This window comes from Trichosurus vulpecula, chromosome 3, assembly GCF_011100635.1.
Source record: "Trichosurus vulpecula isolate mTriVul1 chromosome 3, mTriVul1.pri, whole genome shotgun sequence".
NCBI lineage: Eukaryota > Metazoa > Chordata > Mammalia > Diprotodontia > Phalangeridae > Trichosurus > Trichosurus vulpecula.
Genome location: NC_050575.1, coordinates 128,319,761 through 128,344,749, shown reverse-complemented (window position 1 = coordinate 128,344,749; position 24,989 = coordinate 128,319,761). Strand labels below are relative to the sequence as shown.

Here is a 24,989-nt window from a genome sequence, read left to right as displayed (position 1 = left end):
GGCATGAGGTTCTCAGAGAAAGACCACTCTATTGTTCCCTTCAAGATTGCCTGATTGTCTTATTAGTTTTAACAAGTAAATTCAAACCCAGGTCCTCAAATTCCAAATTAACATCCCCAATATGAATAGAGTCTTGCTGAGAAAAGAGCAGTGCTAGTGATATTTTCCCCTCAAAAATATTAATGAAGCAACATGATTTAGGGGAAAGATGGTTAATGAGGTGGAGACCTGCATCCTGGCTTTACTGCCTAATATCTATACAACCTTGGGCACTGAGACACTTTGGGATCTTTTCTGATCACTAAAATGACAACACAGGGAAATGATTTTCAGCTCTGAATAATGAGGGAAATAGAAATTTTGAATCTCTTAATATTTAATACACAACAGCTTCCCGATATAAAATGGGTTAATTTCTTGAATGAGATAAATATACATGTGTATACGTATGCTATGTGCGCATGAAATCTTCCAGGTTTTCTTGACTAGAAGTGGTGGGTTCCATCAATGCACTTCCAACCCCAAAATGTTCCTGGACTGCATTAATGGGAAATACTAAATTAAAAGATTCAAATAAAACCACCATGCTCATTCCAGTGCATAAATATCAGTGAGCACATAAAAAAGATTAGCCGTTGATAACAAAAAGCGCAATCCTCCACCTCCAAGAACTCAAAACGTAAGAACTGTTCCCACCAGTAACCTCAAGTTTCAAAACCGGGGTATATACAATTAGTTGCTATCTAATGCCTGGGGGTATTAGTGAGGTGAAAAGAGAGAAAAACATTTCATAATGCATCCTTGGGTCCCTGGTTTTTGGACTTGCTAACACGGAGCACATGTACGTCTCTAGCAAGGATCATTTCCTTCTTGGGTAAGGACTTTGCTGTTGTTGCCTTCAAAGTACTCTAGGTTGCCAGTAGATGTAGAACTGTCACAGCAGCCATACAGACCCTCCTTTAGCTGGCTGTTGTTCCTCACTCTCAGTATAACTCATGCCCTGGGAAGGCCTAGGGTCCTCAAAAAGGGGGCTATTCATTTGCTTTTGATGATAAAAACCATGAAGCTCAGAGCAAAAGGGGATAATATTGTATTTATTCAATTTATAAAAAGAAGGGGAAAAAGGAACCTGGTTGCTAGGAATAGCAAACAGCAGGATGAGAGAGTAAGAGGTCTCTCGCCTTCTCCAGTGTTCTGTTAATAGTATCTAACGCCATCTGGAGTCCTTCTCTGGGACCCAGTCTTGGAAACCATTCTGCTCACCCTGGACTATATCAGTGCACTACACATACTCTTTAGCATAGCCAGAGGGAGGCACGCAGACAGTAATTGTGCAGACAGGAAACACATCTGTCAGCTTACACTAATTCTGGCTGCCAGCAGGTACATCCTCAAGTGTTTGCTATGTTACCAAGTGTGGCCAACCACACATGGACCTTTCTAGCAAAGTCCACACATAAAAAGGGAGGCAGGGATAGTGTGTAAGGAGAAAAGACACTGGAACTGAAGTCAAAAGGACCAAGGTTGGAGTCCCTGGAAACCCAGGCCTTTATGTGACCTTGAACAAGTCACCTCGAGCCTAAGTTCCTTACCTAAAATGACTGAGTTAAGGCTCCTTCTAGGCAGAACATTATGCAATTCTGCACAAAGAGTGTGTGAAGAAAATTAATTAGGGTCTCAAAGGTCCAGGGGTGGACAGGATTAATCGCCGTTTGTATCTGAAGGCGGTGGTACCATTGCCAGTTGTGGCCATAAAGACAGTAACTGGCATGGTGACTCCAGCTAGTCCCGGTTTGAACTCACCTTCTCAGAGTAATGTTCTCCTGGAAGAGGAGGGTAGTCACACTGCTCTATCTTCTGACAAAGAGAAAAAAGATTCATTTTATCTCCATAGAAGGGACTTTGAAGAGCCGCCATCTGTGGGAAAGAAACACAAAATGAATTTTCAGTCTAGCAGGTGCACAAAGCTGCTTCTTGATTCTAACAAGTGACTGTGATATTTGGCCACCAACTGGGACCCCTATCAAGAGGACACTGTCCCACCCCCCTTCCTGGGAAAGTCACATAAACTCGAATTTCATGTTTCCTCATCTGTAAAATGGGGATAAAAATATTTTTTTTACCACCTGCCTTCCAGCTTTGTGACCCTTACAGAAGAACCTTACAGCGCTACAGACATTGTTATTTGGTACTCTGAGCATCTACAATCTCATTGATAAAAGGAATGCTTTCCATCAACACGTACCTGAAGCCCTTTCTGCCTTAAAAGAGGTTTGGGGTTTTTTTGCTGGGCCAAAACACTGATTATCTTGTGGCCAACTGGTGACAATGTCCTCCATGCTTTGCTAAGCTGGTTCCCAGACAACAGTCATGGCTCTGTCGTCTGGCACAAGTCAAAACCTTTCAAGTGTGAGAGGGCCTGCCAGAGCTTCTGCTCCACTAGCAGGATGCAGAAGAATCCTGGGTCACCCTCATGTTAGGAGGAGGCACCAGGAGGACTTCAGTGGAGGATTATCAGTGACTGGTACATCTCCTCATCTGCCATCTTCCCTCCCCGTCAGGCCACCTGATAGGAGAAATGGTTCCTATTTGTTTTTCTGGTTTTCCCAAAAAAAAAAAAAAAAACATAAAAGAAAGGAAAAAAAACCCTTCCTCAGTAGACTTTATTAAAAACTACCCATTCAGTTCTGGGGAATCCCACTGAGACATCTGACTTCCTTAGATCATTGAGGGGTGGGAGTGGGGAGCTGAATGGGAGGGAATGGTATTTCTTCAGCAAGACCCAAATACCCAGATTTATAAAGTAGACCTAGGAAAAGGAGAATGAGTATCCATCCATCACAGAAATTATCACAGCGGGAGCCCCGTGGTCTCTGATCACATGAGGCCAGAGAAAGGGTCATTTGCTCCCTGGCTAGAAGAATTAGCACCACTTACTTGGGAGAAGCTAAGAGCGTCCCCTGGCTCCCTAAGAAGAGGCTCTTCAAGAGAGCACAATGGGGAAGGGCCGAGACAGAAGCGGATTATCCGAATTACAGAGGGGCCTCTCAGCTTCATACCCTGCCTGGTTCCACAAAAGTGGAAAGTCTGACGCTCATCCATCTCCTCTGGAAGGACAGCAGCAGCAGCGGCGGCGATTCACAGCAACGCTACTCTGAGCTTACAAAGTACTTCCGTAAGTTACAACTGCGCTCCGAGGGAAAAAGTGCAATTATTACCATTTGACAGGTGAGGAAACTGAGTCTCAGAGAAGGGCAGGAATGGCACCTAAGTCTTCTTCAAATCTTTCCAAGAGTACAAATCAATTCACCTTTCTGTTAGGAACTAATGGCAGAAGGCTGCCGCTTTGGGCCTCAGTTTCCTCATCTGTAAAACAGGCAAGGATAACACTACTTAGGCTACCTACCTGACAGGGTTGTTATAAGGGAAACATTTGCAAACTGTACAATAACAAAAGAAGAGCACGTTTCCTGACTCAAGTACATGACCTGTGTGTGTGTGTGTGTGTGTATACATATATACATATATGTGTACACATATACACACATATATATACATATACGTATATATATATGTGTGTATATATGTGTGTGTGTGTGTGTGTGTGTGTATATGTATATATGCATATATACTGACTTATTCATCAGTAAAATGTGGTCAGGCCAGATTTTTTTTTCCAGTTAATATTTGTTTTTACCTTGCCCACATTTCCACATATATATGCGTTTATATAATATATATATATTCACATATATGTGTGTGTATGCCCCCTTCCTCTTCCTCTCAGAGAAACAAAGATCCTTTTATAGCAAAAAGGAAGAAAAAAATAATACAGCAAAACTAATCAACAGATCAGCCAGGTCTCCCTCAGTATGTACCATGTTCCACACCGTCATTCTCCCCTCTGCAAAGAAGGGAACAAGTCCCACTCTCCTCCCTTTTCTTTGTTTTTACTTACAGCATCGGTTCGGTTTCAATGATCTTTTTGGTACTGCTTTTACAGATGCACTGCTGCAGTCATAAAAACTCTCCCCCTTGTTCTGCCTCCTTCATTTTGCATCCCAGTTCCTGGCTCTTCCTGAGTTTCTCTCCGGTGGTCATAGTCATTTCTTGCAGCACAGCAACTTTCCATTACATTCACGTACTACCACAGTTTGTTGGGCCACTTCTGTTCCTAGTTCTTTGCTACCACAAAAGTGCTACTATAAATATCTTGGTTCCTATGAGGCCTTTTTTTTTTTTTTTAAATCATTGACCTCCTTGGGACAGGTGCCTACTCTACCATTGACCCATTTGGATAACTTATAAGTTCTTCTGTTCTAGCTCTGACAACTGTATATTGTAAAGTCCCTTCTCCCTCTAAAATTCTATGAAAATGTAATGTTTAGAGTATTCATGTTTTGTGCTAGGCCTTCCTCCCTGACCCCCAAACTCTGTTCTGGATAAGGCCAGGCCCTGCAGGATTTTGCTACGACGTCAAAAAGCAGCCAGAGCCTGGCACCTTTACAACTGCTGCCCAGGAACCATCCCCACCCCAGCCCACCATTTACATACGAAGGAACGAACAGCACTAATCAGGTTTGTCTTCAAAGGGAGAGCAGGGAGCTATGGAGAGGCTCCGCAAAGCGAGTGGCACGCCGGCCCAGCATGCAGCCTGGGCTGTGCCCCATCTGCTTATTAATCCGTAATGGGATTCAAGTGTTTCTTGTCACTCTCGCTCACTGTTACCTCCAGCGCCAAACAATGGGGCAATGCCTCATCCTAATGAAGCACCGTTGGCTAATTGTGCCTGATACCTCCTCCGTTTGGAGGACCGTTTTCAAACCATTTTTTTGCAAGCTGCATCAAATCACCAAGCTCTTCACATTAGCCTCGGCTGAGGGGGATATGCTACACTCTGGTTTTAATAAGGGAACCATTTGATAATTGTTAGGCCTTCGCTCATTATCATGCACCGGGGAGACTGTCCAAAGAACACTGTCTTGTTGCAGAAACACACAGCAAGCTTCCAGCAGAGTGATTTTTTTTTTGTCTGTGGGTTGTTTTTTTTTTTTTAATAGTTATCAACCCCTTTACTATGTCCCTTTGCACAGTACAGGGTCTAAGACAAGCTGCCCCAGGAACTGCTGAAGGATACAAGTGTTTGAAGGTGGCAGACTACTCAGGAAGCACCGTGGGAGTCAGGACACCAAGGGTTCTAGTCACTAGCCCCATGACCACTGGCACTGCCAGTCACACTGGACTCCCCAGCTTTGTCCTGGGCCTTGCTACCTCCAGCCCTTTGCTGACATTGCCTTGTGCCTTCCTAGAAATGCCCCTGCCCCGCCCATTCCTTCCCTCCAGCTCCCTTCCTTCAAGTAATAGCCATGGTGCCCCTTTGTTCCCCCTAAATAGGAGACACCACTCCTTACTCAGAGCTCTTGGAATACTGGGTGACCTTTCTCACATACTTAAGTAATTTTCTAATTTCTATCAGAGCTCCCTGTATAAACATCCTCTTCTCCAATCATCAGTGGGAGGTACTCCCTGAGGGCAGGAATTGGGCTGATTTTCAACCTTGAGCATGGTGCCTGGCGCACATTAAGTGCTTAATAAATATTTGTTGGACTTTTTGTTGCTGTTGAAGTGACAGGACATTTGTGCTGTGCAGAGACGGGGACCAGACACAATAGAAGAGCTTCTGGCATTCTGCAAAGTGGCAACGCTCGGGGGATACAATTCAAATAATCAGAATGGTAACCAAAGGTGCATGGGTTAATTGGACAGTTACAAAAGGACATCTGTTGCCCTGGCAGAGAGCAGCTGGGAGACCAGAGGAGTCAATCTAAGTCATTTGAATACGTCACTGAGCAAGAAAGAAAAAGGATTAAGCTGAATTCTTGTGTGCCAGTTATTCCTGTTCAGAGGAGGAAGCAGTGGCAAAATCTGGAACACCACGCTTTAGGAGTCACTTCACTGCGCACGGCTGTGACCTGGCAAGAGGAAGTCCTCAGTGGGTGTCGAGTAGACGGAACGCTGCTTTGGAGTCCAGAGAGACCCAGATCCGAACCTGGGCTTCGCTGCTTAGCTAGCTGTGCAAACCTGGACAAGTAAACCTCTTGGAGACTCAGTTTCCTCATATGAACCATGAAGATGAAAACGCTCCATCTCCCACAGAATTGACATGAAGAAAGTGCTTTGCAACGCCTGAAAGCATTATTTTTAAAAATTATCTTACGGTTTGCAAAGGCCTTTCCTCACGGGGAGTAGAATGAAGAGCACCATTCCCATGTCACGATGAGGAAGTTGAGGCTCTGAGTCAAGGGGGAATCTGACATCCTTTTTATCTAATCATGTTAGGCCGGGGTGCACACACACACGCTCTCTGTCGTACTGCCAGAGAATCGGGCCACGTTCGCTTCCTTTCTCCTGAACCCCCAGACCTAACTCGAATGTCTTTTTACCAAGAAGCTTTATTCGGGCCATTCTCTCCACCCCTCTTCCAGACAAGAGCCAATGCCTAGAACTCGAGCCCCCACCAAGGAGAGGGCGCAGGGTCACCGTGCACTTCAAGGCAAACAGCGGTGCTTAACTCACAGCACAGTGGCGCTGACGGCTGCTGCATCGGACACTTACGAAGAACCCGGGAACCGGGGTTAGAGGATGTGAGTTCAAATTCCAGTTGTGAGACACTTAAGTGGGTGGGGGGCTGGAGGGAGGGAGGGGGCCACTCTCTTCTTCTGCGGCTCGCTGTACTCATCTGCAGCAGGAGGCCCATAGGATCGCATGCTAGAACGGTCCTGTAGAGGTTATTTATTTTTACAGATGAGGGGACTGAGGTCGAGAGAAGTGGAGGGTCCGAGCACACGCGCGAAGCAGGTATCAAGTCCAGGATTCAGATACCGGTGTTCTGGATGGTAACAATGTCTCTGCGCCAGGCACCGCACTAAATGCTTTACACATATCCCACTGGATCCTCACAACAGCTCTGGGAAGGAGGTGCTATTATCATCCCCATTTTAAAATGAGGAAACTGGAGCAAACAGGATTAAGTGACTCGCCCAGGGTCACACAGCCAGTAAATGTCTGAGGCTCCAAGCCCAGTGCTCTACCCACTGAGCCACCTCACTGCCTTCTAAATCAACTGCTTTCCTCATCGCCTGCACAATCCTTACCTCAGCATCATTCTGAGAAAAGTGCATTGTAAAACCCCAAAGCAGGGCTTCTCAACCTTTTTCAGTCCCCTCTGCTCCTGGGCTTTTGGTAATAAACCTTCCTGTATCCCTTATTCAATATGAAAAATATATTCTAAAATTTATCATGCATATATAAATAAGAACTAAAATAAAGAGATTAATTCTTTTCAACATTATTTCCTAACTGCCCACCCACGGCTCTGACAAGCTCCTCGTGCCCCCATACGTGTGTCCTAGCTGCTATTCGCTGAACCGATGCGCCTTAATAAATGGTTCATTAAACTGAAACCAAAAATTTCAGCCTACAAAAGTTTACAAAGCCCCTTCCTCATAGTAGTCTAGGGGCAAGAAAGCTTTCCCGATTCAACAAGCACTCCTAAGGTTTTTAAGACAATGCTGAGCTACTAAAATATACGGGGCTGGCAAAGCCAGAGTGGTTGGACATTTTTCCGTTTCCCTTGTTTGGTCTTAATCACAGGCACAGCCTCAGTGGCTGCTGTGCGGAGTTCGAGCACTAATTCTGGAGGGCACCGCTGGATGTGTGCCACAAGCAGACCCCTTGCTGGGATGCCAGCGCTAAAGGCCCGGATCCAGCAGCACTGATCTCGGAGATGAGCTTCCGTGTAAATAAATAAATTCTGAGGAGCCCTGGCTGCCCGCTGGGAGCCTCCACGGGGTGCCAAGTATAATGAAAATAAAGCACAGGTTCCTCCAGTAACCGCCAGGCTCTTCAGCTTAGCCCAGGGCCTCTGGAGCTGAGAAAGCTGCCCACGGATTCCAAGTGGGGCTGGTGAGCAGAGAACTTACTCAATCAGGACCCTAGGGTCCTCCGTGGCTTGGGCTCAGGCTGTTCATGCCCAAATTGGGGACAAAGGTCTGAGGCTGCCTCTTCCTCTCCTCCTCCACTCCCTCTCTCTTCCTGCCCCATTTACATGCATCCCCTGCGGGGACTTATCCCTCACTCACTTCTCCCCTTTAAAAAAAAAATTATTGCCTTCTTATCCTCCAAGCCAGCCAAAGACATATTTCCTATCCTTTCGCCTCGTGCCCCAAGACTCCTTCCTCACCATCAGGGTCAGCCCCTACAATGCACTAGCAAAGATTGCACACTGGGCAAATTCCTTGCCTTCTCTTTAAAATGAGGGGGCTGGTCTAGAGGATCTCTAAGGTCTCCTCCAGCTCTAAAGCCTCTAAACATTTTCCGTTTTGACATTCTAGCTTATGATAAGATTGCTGTCATCTCTGATGCTCTATAGCCAATGCTCTGACATCCTTTTTTCTAAAGTCACACATGCAGGTCTAACCTTCTTCGTCTGGGTTCTAAAGTCATATGGTTTTAAGTTCCCTCCCCCTGCCCCCAGTATGAGATACTTTACCAAAAGACTTGCTGTTTTTCAGTCACATCTGACTTTTTGTGACCCCATTTGGGGTTTTCTTGGCAAAGACACTAGAGAGGTTTGCCTTTCTAGGCAAACAGGGTTAAGTGACTTGCCCAGAGTCACAAGGCTAGTAAGCGTCTGGGGCCAGATTTGAACTCAGGGAGAGAAGTCTTCCTGACTCTAGACCCAGTGCTTTATCTACTACACCATCTAGCTGACCTTAATTTCCCACCCTCCCCTGAAAACACAGGCATGCACACAGGTGTGCACACGTGTGCACTTACGCGCACACACACACACACACACACACACACACACACAGAGTTTTCCTTCCCCTCCCTCAACTCTTGAAATATATGATTTTATGAGAGGCAGAGAACAGGTAGGAGAGTCGGGGATGGGCAGGGACAGAAAGGTGATAGGGAACTCTGAGGGAGAGGGACAGAGACCAGGGAAAGGGATGGTAGAAAAGGCACTGGTCTCAGAACCTGTAAGGCCTGGGCTCGCCTACTTGGATCTGCTTCTTTGGCTCCCAGTCTTCTCCTTAAAATAAGAGATGGACATGATGCTCTCTTAAGGATCTAAGTGTCCACAGGGCGCAATATGTGCCCTGAAAACACTAGCACAGCATCATGCCTACTAAATTGTCATTGTCTTAAATTCTCTGTATTATCTTGGAAATCAATGGAGCAAAAAATTCCTCCCCAAAGACTGCCTTTATAGAGGGCTCAGAATTTTCTAGCCAATTCTCCATTTTGCACCATCTTCTCTGCCTGGTTTAGGGGCCACAAAATAACATGCCCTTGTGCTGAACACCCTCTGGCGCTCTTTCCTCCAACCCTGCCCCACTCCTTTCAGCTTCCTTTTGCGCACTGTCTTCTCCCCTTAGACTGTAAGCTCCTTGAAAGCAGGGACTATTTTTCTTTTAATTTGCATCCCCAGTGCTCAGCACAGTGCCTGGCACACAGTAGGCATGTTAACTATCGCAGAATGCTAGAACTGAAAGTTACGCTAGAGGGAATCCAATCCAATAAATGCATAATAACAACAGCTGACATTTACACAGAGCTTACTACGTCCTGGGCACTTCACAAGTGTTGTCTCTTTGGACCTTCATAATGATTCTGGGAGGTAGATACTATTATTAGCCCCATTTTACAGCTGAGGAAACTGAGGCAAAGAGAAGTCAAGCAACTTGCCCAGGGACATGCAGCTAATGTCTGAGGCCAGCTGTCACAATACAGGACATAGAACACATAATGTCAAAAACTAAAAAGAGCTGAAAACACAAAATATTAGAATTAGGAGGGGCCTCAGAATATAATATGCTATATATAACCTGTACCAAACTGCTTGCCACCTTAAAGAGCAGAGAGGGGAGGGAAGGAAAAAATTGGTCAAAGTTTTATAAAAAATGAGTGTTAAAAATCATCTTTACATGTCATCAGAAAAAATACTATTTAAAAACATATAGCATGTTAGTGCTAAAGGGAAAAGAAATAAGGTATGGTTAACAAAGTTACTGAGAAAAAGGAAAAATTCTCCTCTCCCCTTTTTTAAACAAGATTCTTAAATTCATAGATGAGGGGAATGCTCTAGGTACAATTTACCTAGATTTCAGCAAGTCTTTTGGTAAAGTATCTCATACTGCCCGTGTGCAGAATATGGAGAGATGTGGATTGGATGATAAAGTCAGATGGATCCAGAAGTGGTTGGACATCTGGACTTAAAGAGTCCCATGTCAACATGGCAGAGGTCTCCAGTGGAGTGCCCCAGGGATCTGTGCTTGGTCCTATGCTGTTTAAGATTTTTGTCAATCACTTGGATAAAAACATAGATGGTATGTATGCTCACTAGACTTGTAAATGAAGCAAACCTGGAACAGCTAAGAGCTAGCACATTTCAGTATCCAAAAACATCCTGACAGGCTACAGCATTGGGCTGAACTTAAGATGAAATTCAATAGGGGTGAGTGTTAAGTCTTACAATTGTGTACAAAAGAAATCAACTTCACCTCCAAGGGTGTGACAGGGGTGGGCAGGATTATGATTAAAGTTGTTTTGAAATAATATCAAGAGGTTTTAGTGGACTGCAAGTTCAACATGAGCTCAGCAGTGTTGGCCAGAAAAGCTAATGGGATATTGGGCTGCATTAAGAGGGTCATAACTTCCAGGAATAGAAAAGTGATAGTTACAGCTAATATTTATATATGGCTAACATTTATATAGTTTTTACTATGTGCCAGCCACTAAACTAACTGCTTTGAAAATATTATCTCATTTGATTCCAATACTGGGAGTTAGGTGCTGCTATTATCCCCATTTTACAGCTGGGGAAACTGAGGCAAATACAGGTTAAATGACTTGCCCAGGGTCACATAGCTAGTAAGTGTCTCAGGCTGGATTTGAACTCAGGTCTTCCTGATTCCAGGCGTGGCACTCTATGCCCTGGGCCACCTAACTATTATTATGTAAGCAGTATGGCCAGGAGTTCGGATGACTCAATAAGTCATCCAGTCAACTAGATTAAAAGTCTTCAAAGATGGATGGCCACCTGCTGAAGACACTGTAGAGGGGGTTTCTCTTGGATTAGATTACTTCCAAGGCTCTTTCCACCACTGAGAATTCTGTTTCCTGAACCTATGTCTTTGAACTCTAGGCCAGCATTCTTTCTTCTGTGCTATACTGGTTTGGGATGTTAGAGGAAATTTGTTACATTGGATAGAGCACTGAGCCTGGAATCAGGAAGAGCTGGGTTCAAATCCTCAGACACTTACTAGCTATGTGACCTTGGGCAAGTCACTTGACCTCAGTTTACCTCAATTTCCTCAACTGTAAAATGAGGATAATACATCTCAATGTCCCTGTGAGGATCAAATGAGATATTTGTAAAGTGCTTAGCACAATGCCTAGCACACAGTAGGTGCTAAATAAATGCTGCTGCTGTTATTATTAATTTATCTATCTTTAGTGGTAGCAGCCTATTCTGCTCATGATTAATGCTAATTATTAGGGAATCTGTCCTTAGGTAAGAATGAGCCAAAATCTACTTCCCTGTCCTTCCACTCACTGTTCTCCTGGGCTGAGCAGCACAAGGTCAATCCTTCTTCCAGAAGGCTTTTCAAATATTTAAAGACAGAGAGAGGGTCACCTCCTAAGTCTTCTCTTCTCTTGGCTAAACATCCTCAGTTTCTTCCCAGGATCACTGCATGTCAATGGTTTTAAGCCCCTTCCAACAAGTTTGTTAATGTCTCCCCTGAAATGTGAGACCCAGAAATGACCACAATACTCCAGGTTGGGGCGGGGGTGCTGCCACAGAGCCTGAGTATGGGGGAAACACCCAGATTCTTCCCCATCCCAAACAAGCTTTGATAAGCATGGAAGAAACAAATTTGGGGGCAGAGGAGCTGGGCAGAACAGCAGCTACCATTTCTAGGTGCTTCAAGCTTTGTCCAATGCTCTCCTCACCACCCTGTGAAGCTGCCAGTACAGGTGTGACTGTGTGTGGTGTGGTGTCCATAATCACACAACTGGCAAGTCACAGGAGGGACCTTAGGGCACATCTTGCACAAACACCTCATTTTACAGTCAAGGACACTGAAAACTGTAGAGATGAAGTGACTTGTCCACAGTCATCTAGGTAGTGCAAGAGCTAGGACTGGAATCCAGAACCTCTGACCCAAATTTTTACACCATCTTTGGGGAGCTAGGATTCAAACTGAGGACGTCCTTATTCCAAGACCAGTATTCTTTCCATTCCATGAAACAATCCAATTTTTCTCATTTTATGCCATAGGCAGGTTGGGGCCCCTGGACAGATCTTGTTCCCAGCTGGGGCTGTGTTAAGTTCTCTTCTGAAGAAGGCAAAGGGCTGTTCAGCTCTGAACAGCTCTGGGATATTCCCAGGGCTGTTTAATCCCTCTAGCAGGATTGTATTGATCTATTTCATTGACTTCCCAGCACCAATAGTTCCCTCCCTACCTGCAAACCACAGCAGCAGGTCCTCCTTCCCTCCCATGCTCCAAACAAATAAATCAGCCCTCATCGAACTGAGGGACTCATGACTGTTAATGCACTAACAATGGGACATTACCTTGTTAAGCAAACATTTGGCTACCTCAGATGAAGATTGGAAAGGAAGAACTGGCTGGGTGAAAATCCAATGCTACCTTCACTTTCAGGGTGGAATGGGATAAATGGGAGCCACATGTGCTGAGAAGGACAAAGAGCTGGTTTGTGTAATCAGGGCTTGGCACTGGTGGCAACCTCATCAGTTCAATTAGTATTAAGGCCAGAGAGGCCACGCAACCTGTGCCTTGGGAGCCGCAGTGGCTGATCGGAGAAATTCACTGGAGAACAAGTTTGTGTCCTCAGACTTGAGCGGCAATGGGATACAGTTTGGAATGAGAAGGCTCAGGCCTAAATTTTGGCTCTATTACTACCTGTGGGGTTTTTAGCAAGATATCTCCACGTTTCAGCCTCAGCTCTTCTTTTATAGAACTAAAACTGGACTAGATGGCATCTAACGGTGCTTCCAGTTCTAACAGTCTGTTCTAAACAGTGATGCTCTTTATAACTTAGCCTATGGCCCATGTGCAGTTTATCTAGCGTGATCTTCTGTCTCCTCTTTCTCTGCCTTTGCGTTAGCCACCCCCCCAACACCTGGCCTGTGCTACCTCTTCACCTCTGCCTCTTACCTTTCCTGACTTCCTTCAAGACTCAGCTTACACTCCACCTACTCCAGGTGGCCTTTTCTGCACGGCTCCCACACCACAAACCCAGCTGCTAATGCCTTCCCATCCCAGAGTGTCTCCCATCTTACATCTATCTTATGGTCTCCCCCATTAGGATGTGAGCCCCTTGAGGGTAGGGACTGTGTTTTCTGCCTTTCTCCGTATCTCCAGCACTTAGCAAAGTGCCTGGCAACAGAGTAAGCATTTAATAAATGCTCTTGGACTTGGCTTGTTTTAACTTCTAAGGGTCCTACCAGCTGTAACATTCTGTATTTATTTTGCGTTCAAAGAGTCATTCTAGCTGACATTCTATGCTCTATGTTCTAAGGACAAATGAGAGCCAATGAGAAAATAGCCTGAGCAGAGGTGTCAAATTGCAGTCCGCAAAACTCCTCCGTGTGACCAGAATCAGATTAAAACGTAACTAAGAAACGTGTAACGAAATGAATAAAAATACGATACAACATAACATAAACGTGTGGGGTTTGAAGTCAATATGTGGCCCATAGAGATCTGTTTCTATTTGAGTTTGACACTAATGACACAGAATACTTAATAAACTTGAAAGATATATATATGTGTATATATATATATGTATATATATATATATATGCACACACACTAGGGTAGAGGAAGGAGAGCATTCCAGGTATGGGAGTAGGGCCCTGAAAAGGTGTAGTTGAGATGGGAGTATAGTGTGTAAGGAATAGTAAGCAGGCCTGTGCAGCGAGAGTATGGAGAGAGGGGTAAAGCAGAAGACCAGAAAGGTAGGAGGGGGCCAGACTGTGAAGGGCTTTCAATGCCAAACACAGCTTTTTCTACTTGATCCTCCAGACAGCAGGAAGCCAGTTGAGCTTGAGTAAGGGGTGATCCAGGAAAATCATTTTGGCAGCTGAGTAAAGGAAGGATTGGGATCAGGAAAGACTGAAAGCTGGGAAACCACTCAGAAGGCTAATGCAACAGACCGGGCATGAGGCTATAAGGGCCTATATAACAACGGTGGCTATTGTGAGAGCAGAGAAGGGGACATACACAAGATTTTTGTGAATGTAAAAGACAAAATGATCTGGCAACAAATTGGGTGTCTGGGTAGAGTGGGAGTGAGGAGTTGAGAATGACACCAAGGTTGTGAGCCTAACTGTTTAGGAGAATGGTAGTATCCTCAAGAGTAATAGGAAAACTGGAAGAGGAGAGGATGTGGGAGAAAGATAATGACTTTTGTTTCAAACGTGCTGAATGTGAGATGACTAAAGGACATCTGGTTTGAGATACTCAAAAGGCAGCTGGTAAAATAAGACTGGTGCTCAGAAGAGATAAGAGCTAGAGATATAGATCTGGGAATTATCTGTACAGAGATGATAATTTAACCTGTGGGAGCTATGAGCTCACCAAGCGAAACAGTATATTTAGAGGGAAGAAGGGCCAGGATAGAGCCATGGGGGAAACCCATGGTTTAGTTGGCAAGACTTGGATGAAGATTTAGTAAAGGAGACTCAGAAAGAGTGGTCAGATAAGGTGAGAGGAGAATGAGGAGGGAATGGTATCGGGAATATCTAGAATACGTAGAGTATCCAAGAGGAAAAGATGATTGACTTTGTTAAATGCTACATATAGATTGTTGATTGCAGATTAGCCATGGGAAAATAATTTTTTTGGCCACAGCAACTCATAAACAATCAAGTAAGGCATGTTGGGGTTAAGAGCTATGTTTGTCGTGGGAACACCCACAATGAAGAACTTACAGTTCTCCCAAATGAAAAATGGGGCAGATAAATGGTGCAGTACATAGAGTGCCAGGCCTAGAGTCAGAAGACCTAAATACAAATCTGGCCTCAAGACACTTACTAGATATGCGACCCTGGGAAGTGACTTGGGTAACTCAATTTGCCTCAGTTTCCTCATCTGTAAAATAACCTGGAGAAGAAAATGACAAACTACTCCAGTATATTTGCCAAGAAAACCCCCAAATGGAGTTCTGAAGAGCTGGACACGACTGAAAACAATTCAACAACAACAAAATGAAGTATGGGGATGGGCTCAGGGTGAAGAATATACATGAATTTATGGACATGGCCAATATGGGAATTTTTTGGATTTGATTATGCAAATTTCCCACTAGGGTTTTGGGTTTTTTTTAGTGGACAAGGAAGATAGGGTTGTCAAAAAATAGAAAAAGAATGAATAGAAGGTCAGTGAATTATTTCTTAAAAATGCATAGAACATAAGGCCAGAAGGAAAAAGAGAAAAGCAGGAGTTTTGAAAGTTACCTGTTAAAATGTATTATATACTTAAAAGGAAAAGCAAGCTATATCGCAGAGGATTGCAATTTTGTGTATCATCTATAGAAATGTTCATTTTATTTAATGTTTGTTAGGTTCTGAATAAAAATAAAATTTAAAAAGGAATTACGGTTCTGCTGGGGTGAGACGGCATCCATGAGAATGAAATCAGGGATCCTGAATCACTGCAGAGAACCACTTAAGACCATTTAAAATCAACGGAAGTCAACATGCTTCAAATTAAGGCTATTAGGAACAGAAAAGTTAAGGCACCTGACTTATGATAAGTGGAACAAAACAATCAGCTCAGTACAAAATACCTGTGAGGAATTCAGGTTTTCAGGACTTGACTACTACCTTTTCTTGTTTTCAATTTCTAGGTCCATCTATCTGTTTCCGGAGGCTCCTTTGCCTATAAATAGGCTCATCTCCCCATTTTAAAACATTCTCTTGATCCTCCTGCTCCTTGATCTATTTTTTCCCTTTTACATTAGCTTTGCTTTCTTTTCTCCTACTCACTCCTGAACCCTCTGCAACCTCGCTGCCATCATCACCATTACTGAAGCTGCCATCTACATCACCAGTGACTCCATCATCTTTGACCTTTCTGCAATACTTAATACTGTTATATATCCTCTCTGTGTTGCTACTCTCTTCTTCCCTGTCAAGTCTCTATGACCTTGCTTTCTCCTGGATCTCCTAAGCCTGACTTCTCCTCAGCAGTCTTAGACTTGGAGTCAGGAAGATCCGGGGACAAATCCTGTCTTAGGTGCTTACTAGCTATGTGAGCCAAAGCATCATTTAACCTTTCTTAGCCTCAGTCTCCTTAGTCATAAAAGGGTTAACAATGGTACCCACCTTGTAGGTTGTTATGAGGAGCAGATGAAATAAACTACATAAAATGTTTTGCTAACCAAAAGTGTTATATAAACGTTATCTATGATTACGATGGTGATGTCTCATTTGCTGGATCCTCTTCCTCCTCCCTAAATGTAGGTGTCCTCCAAGGCTCTATCTTTGGCCTTTTTCACAGAATCTGAAATTTGGAAGGACTTCACTGCTCCTTCTTTTTCAACTTTTACTTGCTTGGGAACCCTACACATACATCTCTAAGATCTCTGATAAGCACCCATCCAGCTTTTACTGGAAGACCTCTCGTGCTGCGAAATTCAGAATATCAACAGGCAATCCATTCCATTTGGGGACCCTTCTCATTGTTTGGATATTTTCCCCTCATTCCAATTCCAGATCTGCCTCTCTGCAACTCTATCAAGGGCAGAAGAGCAGAGATAAATCACATTCTTTTCCAAAGCTTCGACCATCACTGCATGTCTCCCAAATCTGTATATTTGTGTTCTCTCTTCTAAGCTTCACACCTGCAGGTCAAATTGCCTCTTGGATATTTACACACAGAAGCCAGACAGGTGCCTCAAATGTGACCAAAACCGAGCTCTTAATTACCCTCCCTCATACCTGCCACCCATCCAACTTTCTCTCACTATACTGATATCCCCACCAACCACCCAGGCTCAAAATGCCAGAATTATCTTTGACTCTGTTAGCTCTCTTATTTCAAATATCTAATCAGCTTCCCAGTCGTATGACTTTACCTCTGTAATAGCTCCCTAGTCCCAAAGACGATATCTTAGTTCAACCTTATCTCTATCTAGATTTTTGCAACAGCCTCCTAATTAGTCTTCCTGCCTTCAGTCTTTCCCCTTCCAATCCATCTTAATAGGTGCCTGATTAATCTTCTTAAAGAATAGCTTCAGTCATGTAATTATACTGGTGAAATTTTTTTTTAAATTCAGTAGCTCCTTATTCCTATGAAAGCAAAAGGTTCCATGTCCCTGGGCAAGTAACCTTCTTACTCTGTGCCTTGATGTCCTTATTAATCAAATGCGAATATTCAACTCATTGAGTTACTCATGGTAGAGCTAAGTCTAAACCCTTAAACTGGCATTCAAGCCCTCCACCCTGCCTCTCTAGCCTTTATGTATCCTATGTCCAGACAAACTAGCCCAGCCATCATCTTCTGAACAGTTCCATGCTCCTTTCTTCCTTGCAACATTCTGTATTCTATGGTCGATCAAGATCTTCCAGCCAGGACGGACCTTAAACAGCATCTAGTCCAATCCTCTCACTTTGTAGATGGGGAAAATACTCAAAGAGATTAAGTCATCACCTGAAGTCATAGAGATAATAAAGAACAGAGCCAGGATTGGAACCTAATTTTTTGATGCCAAGTAGCTGGTTCTTGACACATGATTATAGCTTTAACATTCTGTGCCTTAATAGTTTTTTGGAGCAATAATCAGTCTTGCCCCATGCCTTTACCTTGAATAAATACTCTTCCCCACAACATTAAATTAAATCACTGAAATTTCTTACCTCATACAATAAACAGCCCAAAGACCAGATATCAGACTTAAAGTTATAGCCATTTTCATGAATTCTCTCCGGGGACATGTAGTAAGGTGTTCCAACTGAAATGAAGCAGGGAAAAGAGATTTACTTTTTTTTTTTTGTTAGAGAAAGAAAAAGTCAGCAAAACTGGGAAGGTAGCAGCGTAGTAGATGAAAACTAGGACTGGGAGACAGAACACATGTTCTAATCTTGGGCTGGGTGAGTAATCATCTTCTCACCTCGGTTTCTTCATCTGTAAAATGAGAGTACTGGACTTGACAAACTCCAAGGTTCTACCTAGTGTTAACTGTTTTCAAATATTCTATGTTAAAATTATTGCTATTCCAAGGTTACTTCCAATTCTTATAATCTATGTTCTCAGATCCCTTCCTGTCCTAATATTCTACAACTCTATTTCCCTCTCTTCCTTCCCCAAGGAATATAAGTTATTAAAAGATAGCCTTTCCAATGGACAATATGCATCAAATGATGTTTGTTCTCCTCATCAGTCTGAGAGTTTTTAGAGCTTTGCTGAGGTACTAGATCAGATCTTTAAATAAGCTACCAGGTAGGGTGGAGAAGCAAAGAGAGCAAAAAAGAAAGTGCAAAACCTGCAGAAAGTATGGGCATGCCTGTATTATCAATCTACTTCTGAAAAACTCATTACACAGAGGTGAGTCCTCTTTGTTTCTCTCTTCCTCTCTCCCTCCCTCCTTTCCTACCTTCCTTCCTTGCTCTCTACAATTCATTTGGGCAAATCTTCACCTTTCTGGCCCCTGGTGTGTTCATTTGTTAAATGATAAAAACAATCATTACTCTCTCTATAAATGTATATATACATATACATACATATATTTATCTAGCCCCACGCTCTCTCCTTCTTCCTAGTATTTGATATATATATATATATATATATATATACATATATATATATGTTTTATCTATATGTAGAGAGAAAAAGAGAGTAATGATTTTTGTGTATATATTTACATCTGTATCATGGAATATCATATTTCTGTATATATATGCGCACGTACATACACACACACAGAAAAAAAACCCATGCAGACATACTTGGCTTTTCAATTCTGCGGACAATCAAGTGCCTACTATGTGTAGAATATTTTGCTTTACACTTGAGAATAGATAAAGCTTATATAAGATAAAGTACCTGCCTTTAACCTACTCCGTGATCACTCAAATGAGGATCTGTAAATCAGGAGGCATCACTTTACAAAAGGACTTACAGCACAGTTCTTTTCCATGGCATGGTCCCCCTTATGTACTTAAGATTTAGGAATAATAAAGAATTTTTGGAAATACTTCATTTGTGTGAAGTGAATTTCTACCTCCAGACAGTCAAAACAATTAATAAGACAAAGACCCTTTGGGCCAGTGGCAGAGAAGGCACAGCTAGCCTACAGAGGAAGTCAGAGGGTGATTCATTATATGAAGGAAAGTGGTTTACTCAAGCCTAAGTTTATCCTCTGCCACATGCAACTCTGAGCCACAGTTACAAGTGTGAATGAGGTCAGAGACTCATCCTGGGACATCAGCATCATCTCAGTTGCTTTGTGCTCCATGCAGCAGAAGTAGAAAGAACCAGAATCCGGTGCTACAAATTCCCCCATCTATTCCAGATGGGTTTCATTAGTGTGCAGAGATGCTGTGAGAGAGCAGAGAACACCGCAGGTATGACGGGAAAGAAGGAAACTGTGCAGTCATGGGAACTTGTCCATCAATGGCCAGTAAATTAGGAGACTGTTCCTATGTTGGTATTTCTGTTCTCAACCTAATGGCATCTTTATTTCAGTGATGGCTATACAGCAGACATTGTCATTATCAGATCCAAGGAGGTTTAGCACCCCTTCCCTGCTCCCCTGACCCTGTAGTAACATCACCCCAGAAGCAGACCGAATCTGAAATCTTGAAAGCTGGGTTCAAAACCCAGTTCTATAACTTAATACCCACAAAACCCTGGCAAGGTCACTTTCTCTCTCTGGGACTCAGTTGTAAAACGAAGTTGATTCATTTCAATTCAATTAAACAAATATGTATTAAGTTCCTATGGGCCAAGGGTCCAAAGGCCCTAAGGTTCAATACTAGGAATGGTACAAAGTTCAGAGAGGAGCCTACATTCTCATAACAGAATTAAAACACACAAACAGGTAAGTAAGACACACAATAAATAAATGCACTGGAGAGATACAGGGTATATTACGTGAGGGCTAAGGGGAACGTCCTAGCAACAATAACTTACCTTTATATAGTACTTTACAGTTACAAAGAATGCAATATCCATTTGCTAGACACTCCTGCTCTACAAAACTTGCAGGACTATTCAGGTTCAAAGATGGTAACAGCTGTAAAGCAACTTGTAATCATAAAAGCACTACATCTATACAAGCTACTACAATCCCTGTCTGAGGGCTTCCTAGTATTAAAAGCTTGCCAGTAATTTTCCAAGATTGGCACACATTTGGTCCTCATTCTTGATTTTGGAGTTTTACTGTACATCTGCACAGCTGTGGTACTGTCACACATAATGCCTGATGTAAATAATCATTTACATTTACATCTAACTAACATTTGGTTAGTTAGAGCTATGTTGAAATCGTAAGACAGTAGAGCTGGGAGGGCCCTGAGAATACAGCGTGTTAGGATATAGAACAGAAAACACAGAATATCAAAACCAGAAGGGACCTGGAAACATAGAATGTTAGATCTAGAAGGGCCCTGAGAATACAGAACACAGAATGTCAAAATTAGAAGGGACCTAACCCATAGAACGTTAGAGCTAAAAGCGCCCTGAGAATACAGCGTGTTAGGATACGGAACATAGAACACAGAATGTCAAAACCAGAAGGGACTTGAAAACAAAGAAGGTTAGAGATGGAAGGAACCTGTGAGTGCTGAATGTGAGATCAGAGAATGTTGGTGCTGGGAGAAATCTTAGACATGAGCTAGTCCAGTCACCTGAGGGAATTCAATAAAGACTGCCTGACAGAATGACTAAACCCAAGGCAACAAAACTCAGGAGTTACTCCTGACTGATCTTGAAATAGACGATCTGATAAGGGAATCTTTTATTGTTTCTGTTTCAACAGCACCTTCCAGCAAATCTCTAATCCGGCGCCCAAACATGGCTTCCCAATCTCTCACTCCTCTTTTTCACAGTGGGGGATGGAGCTCTCAATATGAAAGAGGAACTTAACAAATTCTGACCTTTGTTGTATCTTTACAGAGAAATCTGAGTTTCAAACAGAGAAATATCAGAGCAAAACAGGGACCTCAAAGGGGGAGCTGATTAAAGCATCCCTTCATTCCTGAGACATTCCGTTCCTGTCAAAACAAACTTCGAAATGTTTTGAAATACTTGTGGTTTTGTATATGAAAAAGGCAAAGCTTTCACCTAAGGTTTTTAAGTTCCTGTTCAACTTTTTTTGAGAATAAAAATGAAACAGCTGAAGAATATATTTTGTTACTTATTTGGAACCCCTAACTAAGGTGCTTTTCTGAGGGTCCTATGGGTATCTGTAGGTACCTGGTTACTGGGACAAGCAAATCCATGTGGTATTGAAAAGAAAAATCCTACAGCTCAGGAAGAACAGAAGAAGAGGGGAGGAAGTGTAGGGAGACACGAATGGACAGGACAGGATGTAGGCAATGAGAGCCGATGACAATGGAAAATGTGACTTCTGAAAAAAGTATTATTTATAAAATGTCAGAGCTGGAAGGGACCTTAGATCAGAGTGTTAGCACTGTGAAGTACCTCGGTGCCTAGAATAGTAAGAGAGGGCCTTAGAGCATAGAATGTAAGGGACATAGATTGCTAGAACTTTCGTTCTAAAGCATCTCTCAATTCTAGCATCTTATGTTCTACAGATAAAATTTCAAATCACGGAATCATATGATCCCCGTCATCACAGTTACAAATATCTCCTCAGAATGTTATGTTGTTCAATCATTCCAGTCACCTCTGACTCTGTGACCCCATTTGGGGTTTTCTTGGCAAAGATACTACAGGGGTTTGCCACTTCCTTCTCCAGCTCATCTTACAGATGAGGAACTGAGGCAAACAGGGTGAAGTGACTTGTCCAGGGTGACACATCTAGTCCAGATTGGAACTCAGGAAGATGAACCTTCCTGACTCTAGGCCCAGCACTCTATCCACTGCGTCCCTCAACAATTCCAAATCTTGTTTTTGTAGAATGGGTCATGGCCAAGGTCTTTCTACAAAACCAGATTTTTCCTACAAAGAAGTAACTAGCTATTTAACCTCACTACATGCAGGGAATTCAGGGAGAGAAGACTGGAAGCTGTGGGGACAGCATGCACTTGCTCATAGCAGACTCTTGACCCTGCTGGGACCTTGGTGACTTGCAAAGTCATCTGTAGACCAGATAATTTCACATGTGCAGGAACATTTCAACTCCCAGTTGGGCAGATGCCAAAGAAAGTTTCTGATTAATAGTCTCTGATTAGACCATCCTTGTCAAACTGGCTAAAGCAATACAAGGGTAAGCCCAGATGATTAGGCTGGAAGTCCTGTGCGGTTTGGTAGAAGCAGCTCATTACAGGGGAATTCCTTCAGACTGCTGGCCAGGCCAGGAAGAGAACTGGGCCCCTCTCTCCATTCCCTCAATGGTTATAAAGAAATTAGTGCATCAATTTTTTAAACAAAGAAATAGGTGGAGGGTAGGGGGAAGGGGAGTTGTCCTGTGCATTTTCTGACAACCCCACAGAAACAATAACAGACATGCTAGAGAGGACTGTGTCCCAGACTCATTTAATGTAATGGTATAACCCAAAGGTACCAGCTTCAAATAAGAAAAAGGACTCACTCATCTGGATCACATGCTTATTCACACTGCTGTGATCTGAGGCTGGACACTGGGCTATATATGAAACGACAATTGTGAATCAGAAGGCAAAGCCATTATGTTGTTTGCCCTCCCCTGTCTTAACTTTTATGCCAGGAGGTGGGCACTCGGTGACCCAAACTGGATTTGAGAGCACTTAAGGCCAGGAGCCTCTCAGGACCCTGAAGGACTGTGGCACATAAGAGTCTAAAGAGGAAGAGAACAGTAGAGAGAAGGAAGAGGTGGAGGGGGGGGAGGGAAGGAGAGAAAAAGAGAGAGGGAGACGGAGAGAGAGACAGAGACAGAGACAAAGAGACAGGGAGTCTGTGTTGGGAGTACTCAGTACTGCTACGGTCTCCAAACTCTTAAAGAGGAAGGGAAGATAAGAGAAAGATGATGGATTCTAATCTGCCAGGATCTATGGAAAATGATTTAAGGTGACTTCTCAGAGCGTCAGTGTCCTCTTCTGTAAAATGAGGAGATTAGACTGACCACATCACCTCAAAGATCACTTTGAGCTGGAAAAGTATGTTTTTCACATTTTATGTTCTAAGGTCCTTTCCAGAGTGAATATTCCAGGTCCCTGACCTTCAAGATGTTAAGAGTAGAAGAGATAAGTAATGTATATGTGTGTGCGTGTGTGTACACACACACACACACACCCACCCACCCACCCAGGCCACTTTAGTTTTCAAGACTTACAGTAGACTAGACCAGGATGTAGATGTCAGAGCAACACAGATATCCTGAAATCTCTCCTTCCATGATTTTAAAGTGCTCTAAATTCTCTTCTCAGAGATGGTATATCAGAGGGGCATTGTGGAACAGTCAATAGAGTACCAGACTTGGAGTAAGAGGGAAATAGATTTAAATCCTGCCTATAAATGGTGGTTATGAATGTTATTTCTGAACACACTGAAGCTGAGGAGTGAAGCGGGCACTCTCTCTGATGATGCAGATTGCAACCCATGTACACATTCTCGTCTGTGTGACTTTTCTCCAGATCTTCCTGTAACTTTCTGGGAGGGGAGGGAAGGTGTCTATTCAACTTGCTGGGGGCCTTAGGTCTCCTAACATTAGAAGATATACAGCTTTTTGTTACCAAAAAAGTGTATATCTGGAAGGGTGTAGAAGTCTTCTGAACATGTAGGGAGGTGAGAAAACTGGGGGACAGGATGGGGAAGGGACTTTTGGAGGGGTGTATGAACTGGGATTTGGGAGGGTGGGGTTGACTTCTGGCAGGGTGTGTAGACTGAGAATGGGTGTGGGAGGAGAGGATGGGAGGACTCTTGGAGGGGTGGGTAAAGTGGGGGTTGGGAGGGGAGGGGAGAAGATAAGGTAACGGGGATAGGGTAAAAAGAGAGGCTGAGAAAGAAAATAGTGAGTAAAAATAAGATGGAGGGAAATTCACAAATGGGAATTACATGGCAGTTCTCTTTGTGGTGGCAAAGAACTGGAAACTGCATGGATCCCAATCAACTGGGGAATGGCTGAACAAGTTATGGTGTATGATTATGATGGAACGCTACTACGCTGTAAGAAATGATAAGTTCATTGGTCTTAGAAAAGCATGGAAAGACTTGCATGAAATGATTTAGAGTGAAGTGAGCAGAACTAGGAGAACATTGTATATAGTAACAGCCATATTATTTTAAGAACAACTTTGAGGGACTAAGTCATTCTGACTACTATAAATACACAAATTAAAAATAAAGGACATATGAAGAAAGACACTATCTGCAACCAGAGAAAGAACTGATAAATAGAAATATGTATAATAAACACACACATACACACACATACACACACACACCTATTTCTGTCTAATGGTAGACATCTCTAGGGCAAGGAGAAGGGATAGAACAAAAAAAGGAAAAAAAAAGAAATTTTACATAACTTTGTTGTATATTTGGAGTGAAAGGCAAGTTGTATGTGGGAGATTTGCAGTTTCATGTGCAATCATCTTTTTATTGTACTGTGCTATGGAAATGCTTTTGTTCTCTGAACTGAAAATAAAATAATTTTTTTTAAAAAGAAGATATACAGCATGGAGGCTGTCCATTTGTTAGCTCTCACCCTCGCTACATGATGGACCTCTCCCCTTTTCCAGGCAGACACGTCTTTGATGACATCTTTTACACTATTTGTTACTGCTA

General features: G+C 43.1%; 1 protein-coding gene across 3 annotated transcripts in view; it reads right to left on the bottom strand.

The window, feature by feature from the left end:
* NEK6 (NIMA related kinase 6) overlaps positions 1-24,989 on the bottom strand; it is a 125,652-nt gene that overhangs the window by 4,047 nt on the left and 96,616 nt on the right. For all 3 annotated transcript variants that reach the window (XM_036748988.1, XM_036748990.1, XM_036748989.1), the window contains exons 8-9: positions 17,957-18,051; positions 1,804-1,917 (exon numbers count right to left, since the gene is read on the bottom strand). In XM_036748988.1, the coding sequence (XP_036604883.1) occupies positions 1,804-1,917; positions 17,957-18,051 (209 nt within the window). The remainder of the gene's footprint in view (positions 1-1,803; positions 1,918-17,956; positions 18,052-24,989) is intronic.